Source organism: Girardinichthys multiradiatus, chromosome 23 (genome assembly GCF_021462225.1).
Source record: "Girardinichthys multiradiatus isolate DD_20200921_A chromosome 23, DD_fGirMul_XY1, whole genome shotgun sequence".
NCBI classification, from domain to species: domain Eukaryota; kingdom Metazoa; phylum Chordata; class Actinopteri; order Cyprinodontiformes; family Goodeidae; genus Girardinichthys; species Girardinichthys multiradiatus.
Window position 1 is genome coordinate 34,588,052 of NC_061815.1, and position 20,553 is coordinate 34,608,604.

The following is a 20,553-nucleotide window of genomic DNA, read 5'->3' on the forward strand; positions in this document are numbered from 1 at the left end:
AACACAGCATTTAACACAAGATTTATTTTCCTGTATTTAATAACATTACAACCACCAACTGTCCACAGATGGCGTTTCTGTGGACTTTCTTCCGTTCGAGTGCCATCTGGTGGAGGAGAAAAGTATTACAGCTACAACTAGGATTTCAAAATTGCATGTCGGTTTTCACTTTCAGACAGTTATGTGTATTTTTTGTGTATATTTTTTCTCTGCTTTTGACTTTAAAGACATTAAAATTAATATTGAGATGATTACAGAAGCAAACACTGACACTGAGTGCTACAGAATATATGAAATCCATCAGAAAATAAAAACATTAGCTCTCTTTTCAGCACAGTTGATCTGTTATGAATTAGCCTAGTGGGGTCTGCAGTTCTACTTGTTCGATGACAGGAGTCTAAATTGATTGGATAAAAAGACTGTGGGCACGGACCTGCTTAATATCAGAACGTCGTTTTAGGCGGCAAAAAAAAAATTTCACAAAGCAGCGAAAACAACGGCATTTTTTCAGGACATTGAACAACCATCGGGCGTAAAAAGTGGCGTTCAGTGACCTGAAAAACACAGGGTTTTTTTTGCTGTTCAGTGGGTGCTCTTAAAAGGCCGCATTAAATGGCGCTTTAATGGGATTTTCACTGTATTTTACGCAGTTCTTTTGCGTGACATTTTAACCAGATGCGTGGTAAAAGTTCCGTTTTGTGGCACTGTTGGCCTACTATAGGGTGCCCTAAAGTCATGGTCTGCCAAAAACTGATCGGGTAAGACCGGGCACGACCCCATGCAGGAGCAAGCAGCGAGAGGAGGAGGATGAGGAGCTTGCCGCAAGAGTGCTCCCAGCCTGTCGAATGTTTGGTTTAGAGAGTTCTTTCTCTGTGGTTTAGTTCTTGAAGTCAAACAATATTAACAATTATAAAACAGTTATAGTTATATGGCCATGGTAACAGTAAAGGGTTATCATTTATTTATTTATTTATTTTGAAAAAAAAACAAACAAAGAACAGGTAGTACTCTGCACAATGAAAACAGATCTCACTGAAGCATTTAATTCCCAACTGGCCAAATATAAGATTTTAGCTAAAAGCAACGTAATTATTGAATAATCACTGAACGCTATGTATGCAGATATTTAGCCATGATCAACTGTCAAACGCAATCCAACCAACATCTGCTCTCCGAGTGTGTCTCGAGCTTAAGTTGCTTCACAATAAATATTGATACATATTAACTAAGGTTATCAGCTATGAAGCCAGTGACAATCTTGTCACTGTAAAGATAGGTCTCCAGCCACCACACCTTGTTTTTCTATTTGCTCTGTAAGGCAATTCACACCTGACCTAACCCTTTTCTAAGGGTTTACGATTCATGTGTACTCTCTGACAGCGCAGTTTGAGAATGAGTGAAATCAGACTACAGGATCATGGCTAAACATTGGTGTATGGTGTCCCTGTGGATTGTCTACAGTCTTCTGGTCTTAAATGTTGCAGCATTCAACCTGGACACCCAGAATGTTCTGCTAAAACAAGGAGATCCAGGCTCTTTGTTTGGATTTTCTGTTGCTTTCCACCAACAGCTGAGCCCTGCCAGAAGAAATCTGTGAGTCACACTGCTTGATTGATGTTGGGTTAAATCAAATATGTATGTTACTGCTTTGTTCTTCCTATCAGATTGCTTGTGGGAGCTCCACGTGCAAAACACCAGAATCAAGTGAATGTTACAGGAGTTGTTTACAGTTGTGATCTGAATTCAACATCTGACCGCTGTCAACCCATCGAGTTTAACAATAAAGGTTAGTTTATCTACGCTGCCTTAATAGGTCATGTCTGCTGAAATTTGTTTAGAATTTGATTTACATAAAACTAATTTAAACTTTTGACCATGTTTGATTTTGTGTTTTTTTTACAAAGAAAATTATCTTTTTGAAAATGCCAACATTGGTTTTCATTGAGCTCAATGTGACTAAAATTCACAAATTCCAAAATGTTGTAAAAGGCCAGAACAGAGTCCATTGTTAAGAGGAATAATGTGTGTTAATTAATTAGTGAGTTTTTTTATTTGTCGTGATAGTACTTTCTCCCCATAAATCTGAAACCAGATATTTGCATATATTGTTTAAAAAGACACACAACCTTTTTCACATTGTCTGACATTAAATTAGATTCAGATACCAGGTATAAAATTCCTATTTTAGACCTGTTAGGATAAGCACAATTATTCAGTGGAGTGATTATTTAGGAGGAGGCACAACCTCCAGGGGCTGAACAAGTGGATCAAACTATTAATCAAAATACTGTATATCTAAAATAAAAATTTGCCAAGTTTTAAAATTTTGTTTTTCTTGGGAATTTGAGGTATTTTTTCTGCATTTGGTCTTATTAATTTACTGACACCAACATTGCTGGATTAAATGTTTTTCTCAAACATTTAAAGAAAAGAGAATAAGATAAAAGTATATAAAAAAGTAGAAAAAAATCACAAATGTAGAAAACGTAGCCATTCAACATGTATAATATAAACAAAAACAATTTTACAAAAGTTTGAGAAGGGGCAGAAGGAAGCAAAAGCTTAACATTTTACTCAATGTGTCATTTTTCCAGAATTTCTCACTAGTAAAGGCATAAACAACCAGTGGATGGGAGTTAAAGTCACAAGTCAAGGTCCTGGTAAAAACGTATTGGTAAGAAAATCATTAAACAAACATAGTCTGTAGTTTTGGTTGTGTGTGTCCTTCTTGACTTCTGCTTTTCATGATTTGAGATTTTATCGGTGAGTGTTGGGTTATGTTAAGATCAGCTTTGTTTTCTTTCATTGGTTTTCTTCTGTGTACGTTTTTCTTTACGCTCTGGTGTCACTCTTGTTCCTACTTTGCTAACCATCAGGGCACACCATGCACACACCAAGTTTTCCTTTTGTCTAAAAAAACATGTCAAGTTTTACCTTTTTATTAGACCAGTATAACATAAGGTTTATTATCTATATCATCCATGCACCTTGGGTGAACTCCATCCATTTGGATCATAAATAAATGTAAAAAAAGATACAGGTAACATTTAAACTTGTACCATTTCCATCCAGGCTTGTGCTCACCGATATCAGGAGGGGAGTTCAAGCCGCTACGTCCCTCATGTACTTACTGGTCAGTGCTACTTATTAGGAGATAACCTGCAAGTTGGGGAGGAAGAAAGGAGGTGGAGGAGGGTAGTTTGTGACTTTGAACACCTGAGTAGACGGCAAAAGGACCATGAGTGGTTCGCATACTGCCAACAGGGTCATGGAGCATCTTTTGCAAAGGATAACACTTCATTGCTAATTGGAGCACCAGGAGCTTACCAGTGGAAAGGTGGGGGAAAAAAACCCTGCGTGCTAAAAGTAAACGTGTTGCATGTATACCACATAAAAATAAATAAGCTTGAATAGGATTTTATTGAATTTTACCAATTTATTTTAATACATTTCTGTATTTTCCCATATATAGTTTTAAAGAATCCTTCTGCTGATAATGAAGCTTGTTCCTATTGATGCACTCATCTTTAAAGTCATTAATACTTTATCATAATATGATATTGAAATGCAGAGTTGACGTTTTAAAGTATAGCTTTATTTTGTTTTACTTTTTATTTATTTATGGTCTTTTAATTCAAATTATTTAGCAGTCTCGAAGAAAAATAAGGATGCATTATAAGGGTTGTAATACTCTTAAAGTTCTACTCAAAATGTTCTCACCTATAATGTTTATTTTGTTTTATTTTAATATTCTCATATGGTGCTTGTCAAAGGAATTGTACGAATGGAGCGTTTGGATGACCTGGACTTCGACAGTGAAGAGCCTCGTGAAACTGGAGATATCGAACAGTTTAACCACAAACTCATTCCTCTCCAGAGAAACAGCTACCTGGGTCAGTTTCTTGCATGGTCAGTTTCTTCTGACTTTTCTGATGATTTCACAAACACTAAAATCTGCTTTTAAGTGTAACTTTTTAGTTAAACAGCCTCTTTTCATGCTCTGCAGGGTTTTCTGTAGACTCTGGGATGGCCCTCCTCAAACAGGGTGAGCTGACAATCGTATCAGGAGCTCCCCGAGGGGGTTACAGCGGCCAGGTGGCATTCCTGAAGACGGACCCTGTGGCCAGGAGAAATCTCTCTGTGGAGCTGGTTCTGTCAGGACCGGGTCTGGCCTCATCCTTTGGTTACGATGTGGCAGTGCTGGATCTTAATAATGATGGGTAGATTTCAGTCTTTTAAAACTCAACCTAAGAGATCTTTTTTAGGGTTTATTACGTTTTTTTGTACCACCTGGTTCTACAGTTTTTATCTTATTAATCCACAGATCACATTCTATAACTATGATGCTATAATTAGGGTCATATTTGAGAAGTATGAGAAGTATTCACCAGAGAAGATTGGTTTATTTCTTGTTGAGCTGGCACCATAAACAAATATTTGCATCAATAATCAGACATGCACGAAATGTGTTAGGCCTTTTGTAAATATCCCCATGAAATAAAACTAAATAATTATGTTAAAATAAATTTTTATCTTGTTTTGTTTAATTCATTTCAAGATTTATTTAATTTACTTAAAGATTTATTTATTTCATAATGCAGTTTTATTTTGTGACACTTTTATTTTGTAAAGCTACTTTACGTATTTCAATGACTTACTTTTTAGCCCCGTTTTTCATTTTAAGCTCTTTTTATTTCATGTTCTTATATTCAAATGAAGGGGTGGAGTTTTATCTGTGGGGCGGCGCTGGGACAGCAGGGCGGAGCTCAATGGCTGTGGCCTGCAGAAGACAGCATGCCGGAGGGAGTCCCCCTGGCTGGCTCCCCTGGTGCCAGACCAGTCGTAGAAGCCTGCCACGGCGGTTGCCGCTGTTTTTGTGGAAACCAATGCTGATTATCAGCAAACGGGATGTCATTATTGTTATAGCCTGTTACTTTTAAATGATGATGTTTTTATTTTTTATTATTTAATATACAGTGTTAGACCCATGACATAATGTGGCTGTATTTACTTGAGATGGGAAATAAATATCACTATGTGTGTGTATGACATGCTAAAAGGATGACGAAGACTTATTGCACTAACAGCTTCCACAAAAACAGCGGCAACCGCCGTGGCAGGCTTTTACAGTCGGTCTGGCACCTTCTGGTATCCTCGCAGAATCCCCTGGGTCCCTCCGGCATGCTGTCTTCTGCAGGCCACAGCCATTGAGCTCCGCCCTGCTGTCCCAGCGCCGCCCCACAGATAAAACTCCGCCCCCTCATTTGAATATAAGAACATGAAATAAAAAGAGCTTAAAATGAAAAACCGGGTTAAAAAGTAAAAGTCACTGAAATACGTAAAGTAGCTTTACAAAATAAAAGTGTCACAAAATAAAACTGCATTATGAAATAAATAAATAAATCTTTAAGTAAATTTAAAAAATCTTAAAATGGAATAAATAAAATAAGATGAACATTTCTTTTAACAATTATTTAGTTTTATTTCATGGGGATCTTTATCTATTTCATGGAATATTTATTAATAATTTATCAATAGCAGTATTTATTTATTTATTTATTAATTTAACTTTGAATGAAACAGCGCTCCATATTTTGTACATATTCATTTTATTGATATTTTTATAGAGACTTTGTGGCCAAAACAATGCCACCTTGCTACAGTTCTGCAATAGTGCACTTAGGAGATAAATATATTTATTTTGATCTTTTACATCCTCCTTCCTGTGAATGGTGTCAAGGTAAATATCTATCTTAATACACCTTTGTTTATCCATTTATTTTTATAGTATTCTTGTAGCTATTTCTTAAATTATGAAGATCCACTTAATTCTGGCCTGTTTTCTTGTTTTTCCTGTTTTGAAGAGTGGCTAAGAGGGTAATACCTCAGTTTAATGTCACATCGATACCCCATGGAAACAAGATTACTAAACTAAAAACTAAAAAGTTTATTGACACTCTAATTAATAAAAATCAGTAAAGTATGTTTAGGCTTCAACTTTGTTTATGTCTTAGGAATCGTTGGAAGTGACAAAAATGCTCTAGACTTAAAAGGTTTAGATTACGTTTTAAAAATGAACGGATTCATGAATTTTACTTGGATTTCCTAATTTGAAGTCTTACTATAAACATCCATTATACAGCTTCCCATCTAATGCCTAATTTGCTCCGATAGTCTAAGTTTGCATTCTCTTTCTAACAATATTTTTAGAACTACAGGAGCCTCAATTTCTTTTTCCACATTGTAATAACAATGGTTTTTGATTGGGGATTTAGAAAGCAAAGTGTTAATATGAAATTGAAAAATGAGACATGCAGTGGTCTTCTTTCTGTTGCATTGATTAGAAATTGTTGTGTATTATTGGTCTGAGCAGGTGGGAGGATCTTGCTGTAGGAGCTCCAGAGTTCTTTGTGAAAGACAGCATGATCGGAGGAGCGGTTTTCATCTTTATTAACACCAAAGGAAAACACTGGGAGAAAATTGTTCCCATCGAACTTCATGGGAACAAGGAGTCCATGTTTGGCCTTGCGGTGGAAAATATAGGAGACATCAACCGGGATGGTTATGGAGGTTGTGATGTTTTATGCTTTGATCCTAAATTTCAGCATACTGAGACATGGTAAAGTTGCTTTGAAGCAGGTTTTATCTGTAGCTCAACAGCAATAGATATCATACACCTGACAGACTCATCTCTCCTGACTGGAGAATAGCTTTTAAAGTTAAAATGAAGTGAAGATTTTATCTTTGCCAACAGATATTGCAGTGGGGGCACCGTATGATGACTCTGGGCGAGTTTATCTTTACTGTGGGTCACCCGAGGGTATCAACAGAAAACCAGCACAGGTGAATTCGCTTAAATTGTTATCAAAATATAAACTCAAAATATCTCAACATTAATCTTACTTTCCTTCATCAGATACTTTCACCAGGATTGAAGACGGTGAATCTATTTGGATATTCTCTGAGTGGTAACCTGGACATGGATAACAATCAGTACCCTGATGTGGCTGTAGGATCACTTTCAGACCACGTTTTTATTTTCAGGTATAATTGTGAATATTTTATGAATACTTAAAATTTTACTTTTGATTTTCTTAACTTAAAACAAACACAATTTTCAGGTAAGGTAAGGTAAGTTTATTTATATAGCGCTTTTCAGCAACAAGACACTCAAAGCGCTGTAGATACAATTACAATACAATCACAAAGCAAATAAACACAGATACAGACTCAGAAAAACAAATCAAATGATAAAATCAAACAACAGAGGTAATTTAAAAAAGTTAAATAAAATAAAGAGAATAGAATGATGGAAAAGAAATTGAAAGGAAAATTGGACTGAAAACGCAACTAATCTTGCCTAAATGGCACAGTCAAAGGCCACTCTAAACAAATAAGTTTTTAATCCTGATTTAAAGCAACTTAGAGTTTCGGCGCTTTTACAGTTTTCTGGCAGTTTATTCCAGATTAGTGGAGCATAAGAACTAAAAGCTGCTTCTCCATGTTTGGTTCTAGTTCTGGGTATGCAGAGTAGATTTGAGCGAGAAGACCTGAGAGGTCTGGGTGGTTGATACACTGACAACAAGTCTGTAATGTATTTTGGTGCTAAGCCATTCAGTGATTTATAGACTAACAGAAGTATTTTAAAGTTTATTCTCTGAGCTACAGGGAGCCAGTGGAGCGACTTTAGAACCGGGGTGATGTGTTCCACTTTCTTAGTTCTAGTGAGGACGCGGGCAGCAGCGTTCTGGATCAACTGCAGCTGTCTGATCGACTTTTTAGACAGACCTGTGAAGACACATTTACAGTAATCAATTCTACTAAAGATGAACGCATGAATTAGTTTTTCAAGGTCCTGCTGAGACATTAGTCCTTTAATCCTGGAGATGTTCTTTAGGTGATAGAAGGCCGACCTTGTTACTACCTGTATGTGCCTCTGAAGGTTCAGGTCTGAGTCCATCACAACATCCAGGTTTCGAGCCTGACTGGTGGTTTCTAGCTGTATTAACTGAAGCTGTGTGCTAACTTTTAAACGCTCTTCCTTTGGTCCAAAGATTATTACTTCAGTTTTGTTTTGATTCATCTGAAGAAAATTTAGGCCCATCCATGCATTGATTTCTTCTAATCATTTACCCGGCGCTTGAATGGGTTCATGGTCACCTGGTGACAGCATAACGTATAGCTGTGTGTCGTCTGCATAGTTATGATAACTTACGTTATTGTTTATTAAAATCTGAGTTAGGGGGAGCATGTAGATATTGAATAGGATGGGACCTAAGATGGAACCTTGGGGAACGCCACATGTGATTTTTGTGGTCTCTGATGTAAAGTTACCTACTGACATAAAGAAGTACCTGTCCTTCAAGTAGGATTTAAACCAGTTGAGTGCTGTACCAGAAAGGCCAACCCAGTTTTCCAGGCGCTCTAATAAAATGGAGTGATCAACAGTGTTGAATGCTGCACTAAGGTCCAATAATACCAGTACTGTGGTTCTTCCACAGTCTGCATTTATACGGATGTCATTGAACACCTTGACCAGAGCAGTCTCTGTACTGTGGTGAGCAGGAAGCCTGACTGGAAGACATCAAAGCGGTTGGTTGTTGTTAGGAAGTTGTTTAACTGTTTAAACACAGCTTTTTCAATAATCTTACTGATGAAGGGGAGGTTTGATGTAGGCCTGTAGTTCTGTAGTAGCAGCTTCTCCAAGTTGCTCTTTTTCAATAGAAGTTTGATAATTGCTGTTTTTAGGGCCTGGGGGAAAACACTTGACAAAAGGGACGTGTTTATTATTTGTGTTAAATCAGATGTTATTACAGGCAAAGCTTTCTTAAGGAAAGCTGTGGGTAAAACATCTAGACAGCAGGAAGAAGATCTTAGTTGCTGTATGATTTCTTCTAAGATTTTGCAGTTTATTTGGTGAATTTGGGAAATTTTGTCAAAATCAGTTCTAGTTGGAGACAACATTGGTACTGGAGTTGATGTAGATGTGCTGACTGCCCCTCTGATCTTTTGGGTTTTTTCAGTAAAGAATTTAGCAAATTCATTGCAGGCCCTGGTAGAGTGGAGTTCAGATGTTACAGTTACAGGAGGGTTTGTTAACCTGTCGACCGTGTTAAATAATGCACGAGCATTATTAATGTTTTTGCTGATGATCTCAGAAAAGAAGGATTCCCTTGCATTTTTCAGTTGTAGGTTATATTTGTATAGTCTCTCTTTATAGATAATATAGTAAACCTGGAGTCCAGTCTTTCGCCACCTGCGTTCAGCTTTTCGACACTAAGCTTTTTTTCACTTCTGACTGGTGGAGCACTTTTCCACGGAGACATTTTCTTCCCAGAAACGACTTTCACTTTAATTGGAGCAATTGAGTCAATGATGTCTGAGATTTTAGAATGAAAGTTATCTACCAGCTTATCTACAGTGTTACAGGGCAAAGTGGAGGTAGAAGAGTAAATCTGGTTAAAGGTTTCAGGAGCACCGTCCTTAAAGATACGTTTTCTTATCATGTCTCTTTGGCAAACTGAGTCATTGCAGATGATGCTTTCAAAAATAACAGAAAAGTGGTCAGATAGGGCAACATCAGTTACAGACACCTTGGAAATGTTTAGACCCTTAGTGATGATCAAGTCCAAAATATGTCCCTGTTTGTGCGTTTGCTGTTTAACATGTTGAGTCAAACCAAAATTTCTAAGAGTGTCACATAGATCTATTGAACTTCTGTCTTCAGGATTGTCCATGTGAATGTTGAAGTCTCCCACAATAATTAAACAGTCATAATCAACACATATCACAGATAAAAACTCATTAAAATCACTGAAAAAAGTTTGTTTTGGACTTAGGAGGCCTGTAAATATTGAAGAACAGGGTTCGGACCGGGCTCTTTACCTGGAGAGCCAAATATTCAAAAGAGTCAAATTTGCCGAGAAATACTTTTTTACACTCTAATAAATCTTTATACAAAGTGGCCACCCCTCCACCTTTTCTTTGCTGTCTGCTCTCACAAAGAAAATTGTAGTTCGGAGGTGTCACTTCTATCAGAACGGGAGCTTCATTAAATCAATGTAACCACGTTTCTGTTAAAAACATAACATCAAGATCATGTTTAGTAATGAAGTCATTGATTAAAAATGATTTTCCTGACAGAGATCTAATGTTCAGTAAACCCAGTTTATATGACTTAGTTTTTGATATTAACTCTGTGTCTGGTTGTACCTGACAGTTTATGGCTTTTTTTTGATTGGTTATTTCTGTCTCTTATCCCTTTGGCTTTGTACTTTCTGTCACGTATAACCACAGAGATTTTACAACTATCTCCTATTAGGGGCCCAAGTTTTTCCAGGAAATGCTCATTTCTGATAGAGTTACCACTGGGGCCCAGATTGTATCACAGAGAAGTGATTTGAAGGTCCTGATTAGGAGGAGATAGATTAGGAAGTGGTGGAGGTCTGTAACATTTGGAAGATGTTGGTTTAGTAGCAGGGCCTCGGCCACGGGGGGTTCTGAATGGAGAAGATGTCAGAGCCATTTGGGTCCCGATTTTAAGAGCTCCTTTCATGTTATCAGAATCCAGTAAAGCAAAGAGCGGGCTCAGTGGGGAGATGGGAGAGTTCTGTGCGGTCTGGGTCGGGGTCTGGGGTGAGGGGGGTTTACCGGGGGTGTCGGTCTGGGTCTGGGTTTGGGGGGATGGGGGTATAATGGGGGGGGTCCACTTCTGTGGATTTTGACGGGGAGACCTTTTGTGATGACCTCTCTTTCTCAGCCAACTGGCTGATTGTTTCTGCTGGAGCTGTTTGAGGCAGCATTATCATTGTTGTTGATATTCCATGTTCTCTGCTGAACGTTGAAGCTGCTGGTGGATTATTTACTGAATAGAAGAGATTAGATGTGAGATATCTGGCTCCTGGCTTGTTCAAACAGAAACCATCTTGCTTGAAGAGTTGTCTTTTTTCCCAAAAAATATTGAAGTTGTTGATGAAGTTCACAGGTGTAGCAGCACATGTTTTTTTCAACCACTTATTAATCATTAGAAGTCTGGAAAAAATTTCATCTCCACAGAAAATCGGTGCAAAGGGTCCGCTGAGAAACACCTTGATATTGAGACCTCCAACAATATTCAGAAGACGAGTGAAATCCTCCTTCAATCCTTCTGATTTTTTTCTTAGCCACGTCATCCATGGCTCCACAGTGTATAATAAGGTTTTCTAGAGACGGGCTCTTTTCTGTGATTGCAAGAATATTCTTTGAGATATCGGACACCACGTTACTGGTACCAATCATAACTTCAGGGTTTTTCTTGTGGCAAAAGTTTTTAATCCCATCCACAGCTGTGTTGCCCACTATTAGGGTTCTTGGTCTGGTGGGGTACTTTTTCTCTGGCAATTTAGGAGGAGACTGTTTAGAAGGAAGGTTGTTCTCAAACCTTTTATTGTTCTCAGAAGATGGATCATTTTCCTGGTTTTCATTCTGTAGTGGAGCAAATCTGTTCTGGAGGAGAAGTCCATTATTTCTCACTCCTATCAGTTGTTGTGACAGCAGCTCGCTGTCGAAGTCTCCTTTTCCCAGGGGAAACGGGGGCATTTCTCTGTAATTTTGGCCATTCTAATTTATTTAATTGCTGAGATCTTCCAGTGAGTTGTCCACCTTGATTTTTTGGGCATGCCCCTAAAACATGCCTGAGGGGTCTGCCGGTAGGTTTATTCTCAGTGTTCTGATTGCCGGCTGAGTTGTTGAGCTGGCTGTCACTGTTTGGGATCACAAGCAGAGTTGAATCATCTTTGTACCCCATATTCACCTCCACATTCACTCCACATTTTCATCTCCAAAACAGCCAATTTCTGTAAAAGTTTGTCGAAGTCCTCTGTGGTGAAGGGAGGTATTTTGTGGTGATTAGCTGGCGTCAACTTGTCCTTCTTTCAGGTTCGTTTATAAAAACATCAAAATCCTTTAGAAAAAAATAAAAATAATAATAATCCTTGGGAGTCGCTGGTAAGAAGTAGTTTTAGCCCAATATTTCCGTAATTTTGGCTAAGAGATTAAAAGTTAGGAGTAAAAGAATGCAAGCAAGCAGGGAGCTTAGGAGAAAAGCGTCTGAGCAGGCAGAGACGTGGAAGCAAGTACCGAAGAATGGTAGTGGGTTATATATTAAACTAAACTAAACTACATGTTAAACTAAACTTAAGAGAAGGATTTAAAAGTTGTTTCTAGTTAAATACTAGCATATTCTTATTAACATTTCCAATATTGGTTTTTAATGATATACCTGTTTTTTTATATAAAGTAACATTTTTATTACCCAGGCCTTGGCCTTTTATATATCATTAAAGCTAGTTGCTTTATGTTCATTCGATATCGTCAGGATTATTAGGTTTTGAGTTTTGGTTCTTTGTTGGTTTCCCTGCACTTCCCTGTCTGTGTCCTTCAAGTTACTGTTTATATTGGATCAAGGCCATGATTTATTCTTGTGTTTATACTACTTTCTGGATTCCTGTGTTACTTTGAGTTTATATTTTCCTTATAGATCTGGTTCCCCCTTGTTAATTTTCTTTAGTTATTCTCATCGTTTACTTGCTCCAATTCATTTAGATGTTTTTCTGTTTCCTCCCTGCACTCTCTGCTCATTTGTGTTTATTAGTCACTCTTCCTCAGTATTCTTTGGGCTCCCTTCCACCAGCTGCTCCTGATTCTCTCCCTGATTAGCCTCCTCAGTTCATTGGTCCATACTCCACTCCACTCAGTATTTAAACTCTGGTTTTCATTGCTTGCCACTGGTTTCTCCTGATGTCTACTCTGTAGCCTATCCTGCATACCTCCCTGGTCAAGGTTTCTGTGTTTCTGCCTGTAACCCAGTTTATGTTAAGTGTGACAAAAAAACAAAAAAATCTGTAAGGGAGCAAATACTTTTTATGCTAGTTTTCAATTAAAATTATCTTTCCTCTTTCACAGAGCAAAGCCAGTGGTCAGTCTGAGCTCCTCTCTTCAGATAACACCAAATCAAATAGATATAAAGAAGAAAAGGTGCAGTGAACGGACGTGGTAAGCAAATGCCAACGAAAAAAACAAAATCCAGATTATAACTCCAGCTGCTTGCCGACTGGCTTTTAATCGAATATATCTTTACACAAACATCAAGTTATTTTGCAGGTCAGGCTTGCTTTACTTACATGTCACATCCAGCATCTTTTAACCCAAACCTGAGTGAGTGTCCCTACTGTTTGTTTGTTTGTTTTGTTTGCATGACTAAATTTAAGGTTGTTTTTTTTTATTTCTAAAGAGCGGTTTACTTTATGTACATAAAAAACATTATTTTTTAATTGCTGTGCTTCTATTTTTGACTTAATTAGCAGAGCAATACTAAGTCATCTAATAGTGTTTGTGTTTTACTTATCAGTGCTCAACTACACTTTCGAGGCTGACTTTGGTCAGAAAAGGTCCAGACCCAGAGTGATCCTCCAAGGCTCCTCCCAAGGAAAACTGGAACTCTCTGCACAACGAAAACAAATCTGTACTCGTATGAAGCTCCAACTTCTGGTTCTGTTTCAGTGAATCATAGTTTACAATAAAGTAGCTTTGCCTAAAACACTGAAGAGAGACAGTTTGAACTAAAATGAAGTTTTCCGTTTCAGAGAGAAATCGTCGACAAACTGCGAAGCATCCCTGTCTCTGTGACGGTGTCTTTGTGGAACTCCACGGAGACAACCTCAGTGAGTTCAGATCAGTCCAACATGTATCCTGTCCTGAACATTTATCAACAGAGCACTACTGTGACTGAGGTACAGCAGCAGTAAAGAGTGTATTCAAACTTGCATTAAAAAACTTGCATGCAGTAAAGAAACCACTTACTTTTATCTTTACTATTATCTTTTTTTCCAGATCACTCTAATGAATCAGGGTTGTGGCAGCGACAACATCTGCCAAAGCAATGTACAATTACACTACAAGTTCTGTTCAAAAATGACACAAAATGACCGAAACATTTTTAAATCACTTGTCAGGTAAGCAGAAATATCTTCATTAATAAATGAAATGTACATAAATACTCACTTTTTTGAAGCAAAGAGTAAACTTAACTAGGGCTTTACTACATTTTTAGAGATGAAGGTGTTGCTGTCATCACTCCTTCTGATGAAGAAATTGCTTTGGAGATTACTGTGACTAACAGAAATGGGGATGATGCCCATCAGTGTCACTCAGTCATCATTCTCCCAGATACAGTGCGCTACTCATCAGTTTTGTTTAGTGTAGCAGAGGTGAGTATAAACTTAGTCCATTGGAATAAAAAGCAGTTTGTGTCGGTTTTGTTTGAATTAACATCATCCATATATTTCTAATCCAGACTTCTTATCACACACAGTACTGGGCTTTCTAATAGTATTCATACCCCTCAAACCTTTTCACATTGTCACCTTACAACCACAAACATTACAATGTAAAAGCCTTATAAATCACATTAGACCAACAAAAACAAAAATCAGAAACATTGGCAGGAATTTGTCTTCATGCATCCCAAGTACCAGCTGCAAGCATATTGGGATGTGTCTTTACCAGCTTACACATCTATTCTGCAAATCTTATTTGAAAAGTAGCTCAAGCTCAGTCAAATTGAATGGAAAGTGTGAACACCAATTGTCTTGTCACATATTCTCAGTGGGATTTAGTTCTCCACTTTAACTGGACCATTCTAACATTTAAATATGCTTTGACCAAAACCATATCCTTGTAACTCAAGTTGTATGTTTAAAGTAGTTGTCCAACTAGAGGTTGAACCTCTGACTAAGACTCAAGTCTCCTGCATCCTCTAACAGCTTTTCTTCCAGGATTACCCTTTATTTAGCTCCATCCATCATCCCATCAACTCTGACCATCTTCCATGTGTCTGCTAAAGAACAGCATCACCCCTTTCTCCCACGTTTGCTGTGTCCCCTACATGGCTTGAGGCAAACTTCAAACTGGACTTCTTATGGCTTTTTTTCAACAAAAGCTTTTTTTTGTCACTCTTCTGTAAAGATCATATTTGTGGATTGGACAATAGCTGCCCAATACCCAGATTCTCCTACCTGAGCAGTGGATCTCTGCAGGTCCCCCAGAGATACCCTGGGCCTCTTGGCTGCTTCTCTGAATAATGCGATCCCTTCCAGCCCTGTTGCGGACGGCTATAAGTTCACATCCGTGACATACTCTTTCTATTTTCAGATGGTCGATTGAACAGTGCTGTGTGTGAGATGCTCATAGCCTGGAATGTTCTTTTACAGCCTAACTCTGTCTTACACTTCTCCACAATTGTTGCCTGTCCTGTCAGCTGTGTTTCTTGGTCTTCGTGATCCTGCTTGTTTACAAATGTTTTCTAACAAACTTCTAAGGCCTTTGCAGGACAGTTGGATTTATACTGATGACCTCTAAAGACAAATGATTCCGCTGGATTTTCATCCATCCATTGTTTATACTCACAATTTAGAGTCACCAACTAACCTAACAGTCATGTTCTTGGACTGTGGGAGGAAGCCGGAGTATGCATAACGAGAACCCACGCATGCATGGGGAGAACATACAAAATCCATGCAAAAAGACCCCAAGCTGGGATTCAAATCCTAGACCTTTTTGCTGCAAGGCAACAGTAACAATTGCACCAATCCACTGGACTTTATTTGGAGTTATCATGATAAAGGGGGCTTCATATGTAAAGACACATTACACTTTTGACATTTTTATCTGTAAAACAAAAAATATATATATTAAAAAGAAGGTTAGTGGTCAAAACGTGACAAAATGGGATAACTTTTGAATTATTTTGCAAGCCAGAGTATTTCTAAAACAGGAATACTAAAGAATAGTTCAGCTGTTTGGCATATTTATGTATTTTAAGTGTTTTTAATCTTCAGGAAGACATCGGCTGCACAGCTAATGGCAATGGAACGCTGATAGACTGTGATCTAGGAAATCCTCTCCGAAGAGACACTGAGGTGAGAGGCGTTGCCCGGTTCCCCTCATGACATTGTCATCAAATACAAAAAATGTTTTTTCTGCCTCCTGCTTTCCATCCAGGTTACATTTTACATCATGCTAACAACTTCTGGCATCTCACTGAATACAACGGTTGTCAATGTTACCCTGCAGCTTGAAACGTATGTAGGCTGATCAGGGTGGAAATTGACACTTATTACTGATCTCTGAACTGAAAATGATCATGAATTTATTTCTGTGCCGCAGAACAAGCGTACAGCCGATACAGCTGATTGAGGCTTCGGCCAAAGTGGTTTTTGAGCTGGAGCTGCAAGTAAATGGGTGAGTCTAGTCAGCAACTGCATCTTTAAATATGTTGGAATAACAAATAGAAAGAAAGCGATACTGAACATCAAGCTGTTTTTCTCTACATCAGGCTACTCAGGCCCTCACAAGTTTCCCTCGGTGATATTATGAAGGGGGAAAGTGCCATAAATTCAGCAAATGATATCGGCCCATCAGTTCAATATGAATTCAGGGTGTGCTAACATCTGTTTCTAAGATTCTGTAAAATGTGTTTTATTGCCAGGATGTGCCTGGCTACACATAGACTGACTATATGCTTTTTTTGTTGCAGATTACAAACTTGGGCAGGCCACTGAAGTCTTTTGCAAATGCATCACTCAACATCAACTGGCCAAAAGAGAACTCAGTAGGAAAATGGCTTCTGTACTTGGTTCACATACACAGTGAAGGAGTTCACACTGTCCCCTGTACACCTGTAGATGAGGTCAACCCACTCAAACTAGTGAAGGTAATGAACAACCCAATTTGTCATACTTTAATTTTAATCTATGCTTATGCTGAATGTCAAATCGGATTATGTTTGATAATAAGGGTTGGGATGCTCCACCCAGAAAAAGACGTGAAGCTAAACTTGAATCTTCCTCAACTGAAGGCCTTTCAATTATTCCATCAAGAAGAAAATACAAAACTTTGGTGAGAAAGTCTTACTGTTCTCAAGTTGCAAAGTATAATAATAAAACAGATTGTAGCTGTTTTTGTAACGGCATCCTGCTTATGTAGAGTCTCTGAATGTTTCTTTGTTTCAGACTTGCTCTGATGGAATGGGGTGCGTGCAGATTCGCTGCCCCCTGCTGGGTCTTGACAGTACTGCAAGGGTAGTTCTGCACTCTCGCCTTTGGAACACAACGCTGGCTGAGGTGTTTTTATTTAATTACTATAACCAGATCAGATAAAAGCGAAATCGCATGTAGTATTATACAGAACCTAATTTTCATGCGCAAATTTTGTGCAAAGACCAAATTGACTTCTTTTCAAATTCGCTGTTGAGCGTTGTCAATTTATTTTGATGCCTCACATAAATACTGCATGAAAATGACACTGAACACATTTTGTGGAGTGCGTTATGCAAAGTTGAGTTGTTGTTTTTTTTTTTTTACTAATCTTCCAGCAATATGTCTGAGCACTTGCCAGTGGTGTTTTTGTTTTGTTTTTTTGTGCATTTTGCCCAACAATCTGGCACCTCCTTATATGTCTGGGCTCCTACATACTGGTAGAGCTCTGCGATCAGAAGATCAAATGCTCTTGGTGGTTCCTAGGACTCAATTTGTGATTAGGGGAGACAGAGCCTTTTCAGCCCCAGCTGAAACAGTTTCTCTCTTTCTCTGATGTCTACCAGAACTCTTAATGAATTTAAATCTCATCTTTTTACACTGGCATTTAACTCCAGAGAACATGGTTAGTAGGCCAGTCCTTGCACAGTCTTTATCCTTTTATTGTTTATTTTATTATCATTTACTGCTTTTCTCATAATTATTTTATCTTGTTTTTCTTTTTTTTATTCTGCTGTACAGTACTTTGGTTACCTTATGTTTTGAAAAGTGCTCTATAAATTTTGATTAAATGACTTGCACAAGGAAATGTGCATGAGAGTGGTGCTCTCCACAGTCCTGACCTTCACTCTGCTTCAATATGATATTTTTTGGTGATAAAATGCAGTTAGAACCACAGTTGCTAACAAAATGTCATTAGTTTGTGCATTTTTTTATCAGGTCTGTGTTTATGCCAACATTTACTTGTGAATTAGATTTTACTCCATAGGTCACCTGTAAAATGTGGCAAAAGTATGTGGCAGTTTGACATTAAGGTTGTCTGAGCTATTCAAACAAATTTTTATGTTTCATATTTATTCTTGTTTTACATGATCAGTATAGTTCCAAAATCTTGTTTAGTTATGTTTTCTCTCTCTTTCTTTAGGATTACAGCTCCTTGAATTACCTCGACATTGTTGTGGAAGCTTCTCTGAGCCTAAGCAGCTCTTTTGAGAATATTGGACTTAAATCAATAAGACCGGTGACTCAGGCAAGCATGTCCTATCAGACGACACTTGATAATGAAAAATTAGTACCAAGCCTATACATTGTTTACATTTTAATTTTATCTTCAGGTAAAGCTGACGGTGTTCCTTGAAAGAAAGGTTAAATTCTTGACCAAAGTTGCGTGGTGGATCATCTTCCTGACAGTCCTGTCTCTGTTGCTGTGTTTGGGTTTTATTGTCTACTTATTATGGAAGGTAACAGTTAATAAAAATAAATCTTTTAAATCTAGCTTGTGTCTGCCAGTTTTAGAAAAATCTGTTTAAACATGTCATTTGTGTATTAGTATTTAATTTTTTATTTCACCAGTTCAATAACTGTTCAGTTATAATGTTTAGATTGGAAACTCAGTTCAACCTATAAAGGCTTTCATAAAATAGATATTTTTGCTGGGCTGCACGGTGGCACAGTTGGTAGCACTGTTGCCTTGCAGCAAGAAGGTCCCGGGTTCGATTCCCAGCCCGGGGTCTTTCTGCATGGAGTTTGTATGTTCTCCCTGTGCATGCGTGGGTTCTCACCGGGTACTCCGGCTTCCTCCCACAGTCCAAAGACATGCCTGTTAGGTTAATTGGTCACTCTAAATTGACCTTAGGTGTATGAATGAGTGTGTGCATGGTTGTTTGTGTGTTGCCCTGCGATGGACTGGCGATCTGTCCAGGGTGTACCCTGCCTCTCGCCCATAGACTGCTGGAGATAGGCACCAGCTCCCCCGCGACCCACTATGGAATAAGCGGTAGAAACTGACTGAGATATTTTTGCTGTATTTTGCTCTCAATGTAACTAATATGCAAAAGTGTCAATCATAACTATTTACTGACCTTTGGCCAGAGCACTACATTTTGCAAAAATGTAGTTAAAAAAATAAATATTTAAAGAATCCTAGGTTTTGATTATGGGTTTGTCAGTGTAGATATTAACAGGTTTTGAATGTAGATGTAATGTTTTAAATCAGGGGTGTTCAAAGCGCAGAATGTGGTCCATTCGCAGCCGTTTGACAAACTAAAATTGTCTAAGGTACGACACAAAGTTGTCTATTAAGCACATTTTTTTTCCTTTTACTTCGTAAATAGAACATCCACAAAAGCAGACTTGGGTACTTCTTTATCCCGGCGACTTGTGCGTTATGTCTTCACCCTACTTGTCAGCTTTAGTTTATTGTTGAATAGGCAAAAATACAATAATTACAAAATTATTTTGGCGTATTCAATTTAAAACATTTCTGTGGCACACAAGTACTCTGAACTTCACGATTGACAAAATGTTTGGACACCACTGTTAAAAATGTAACATTCTGATTTCTCTTTTTTTCTTTTCAGCGGGATTGCATCCGCGGCCTCGCCCATAAAAACAAACAGTCACATGATCAAAAAGCAGAGATGGCTCCTCTCAAAGGCTAAAAGCAGTGATGTCTCAAAGGTTTGACAAGATGATCTCAAACCGATAATGTTATTATCCTCTGCTGCATCTTTTAGAGTATAATAAAAGTAAGACATTAAACCTCAGTATAAATGTGCAATTGCTCTGATGTACTATCTAGAATATATAAATTATATTCAGAAATCCAGATTATTTTAGCTGTGCTTTCAAGTATTTTTGTGAAATAAAAGGCAAACGTTTTCCTTCAGATTTTTAATGAAGATATCACTGGTTTGATAACAAAAAACAGTTACAACATTAAAAAAGTTGTGCCGAACTTTCACCTCGACAGGAATGTTTGTAGAAGTTATCAAAGACTGAAGGACGTTTTTGAAGTTTAACATATAGACCGGATGCTGCCACTCAATTATCTGGCTGCTGATCATCAAAAGCACATCATTAAAATACTTTAATTTGTCATGTGATTTAATACTGTGTGTGTGGCGAAACAATGTACATGAGTACCACTGCTTCTGCTGAAAGGTTCTTGTTCCAAACGTCCAACTTGCTGGCATTAAGGAGACAAAAGGTTTGGCTCAGAATGAACATTTTTAAAACGGAACAAATAAAAAGGTCTTGCTTTTGTTGACGACAGTGGATGTGTTGTATGATGGAGCATTTATTTTTCTGTTAAAATCAGATTTACCAGTTCAGCAGCAGTGTCCATTGGCAGCATGTATACATTCTTTTAAATTCCCAGTGCTTCTGTTTTCTTCAAAGGTCCAACCAACAGACTCTCAGCGTCTTTGTTTAGGTTGACATATTGGGAAATATTCTTGAAGCATGAGTCTTTAGTTGAGCT

At 38.0% G+C, this 20,553-nt stretch overlaps 1 protein-coding gene across 4 annotated transcripts; it reads left to right on the forward strand.

Moving 5' to 3' along the window:
* Positions 1 to 1,386: 1,386 nt before the first annotated feature.
* LOC124860784 (integrin alpha-6-like) lies at positions 1,387 to 20,348 on the forward strand. Of its 4 annotated transcripts, none has more exons than XM_047354353.1 (25): positions 1,387 to 1,593; positions 1,665 to 1,786; positions 2,595 to 2,674; positions 3,073 to 3,337; positions 3,774 to 3,893; positions 4,007 to 4,220; positions 6,374 to 6,570; positions 6,755 to 6,843; positions 6,917 to 7,044; positions 12,943 to 13,032; positions 13,130 to 13,194; positions 13,388 to 13,527; positions 13,623 to 13,769; positions 13,870 to 13,991; positions 14,090 to 14,246; positions 15,876 to 15,956; positions 16,039 to 16,118; positions 16,204 to 16,278; positions 16,373 to 16,475; positions 16,574 to 16,750; positions 16,834 to 16,935; positions 17,049 to 17,159; positions 18,217 to 18,321; positions 18,407 to 18,532; positions 19,652 to 20,348. In XM_047354353.1, exons 1-25 carry the CDS (start codon positions 1,418 to 1,420, stop codon positions 19,730 to 19,732), a joined length of 3,153 nt encoding a protein of 1,050 aa, XP_047210309.1. In that variant the 5' UTR covers positions 1,387 to 1,417; the 3' UTR covers positions 19,733 to 20,348. The 4 variants fall into 4 exon arrangements, with proteins under 4 accessions (XP_047210309.1, XP_047210312.1, XP_047210313.1 ...); XM_047354356.1 differs by having other exon boundaries at positions 3,073 to 3,133; XM_047354357.1 differs by lacking the exons at positions 1,387 to 1,593; positions 1,665 to 1,786 and having other exon boundaries at positions 2,593 to 2,674; positions 3,073 to 3,133; positions 3,774 to 3,909.
* The last annotated feature ends 205 nt before the right edge of the window (positions 20,349 to 20,553 follow it).

Excerpts from the sequence above, each read along its gene's own strand:
- LOC124860784 (XM_047354353.1), top strand. The coding sequence starts at position 1,418 with ATGGCTAAACATTGGTGTATGGTGTCCCTGTGGATTGTCTACAGTCTT. Across the intron at positions 16,476-16,573 it reads CAGTTCAATATGAATTCAGG|ATTACAAACTTGGGCAGGCC; the intron begins GTGTGCTAACAT and ends TTTTTGTTGCAG. Across the intron at positions 16,936-17,048 it reads GAAGAAAATACAAAACTTTG|ACTTGCTCTGATGGAATGGG; the intron begins GTGAGAAAGTCT and ends TCTTTGTTTCAG.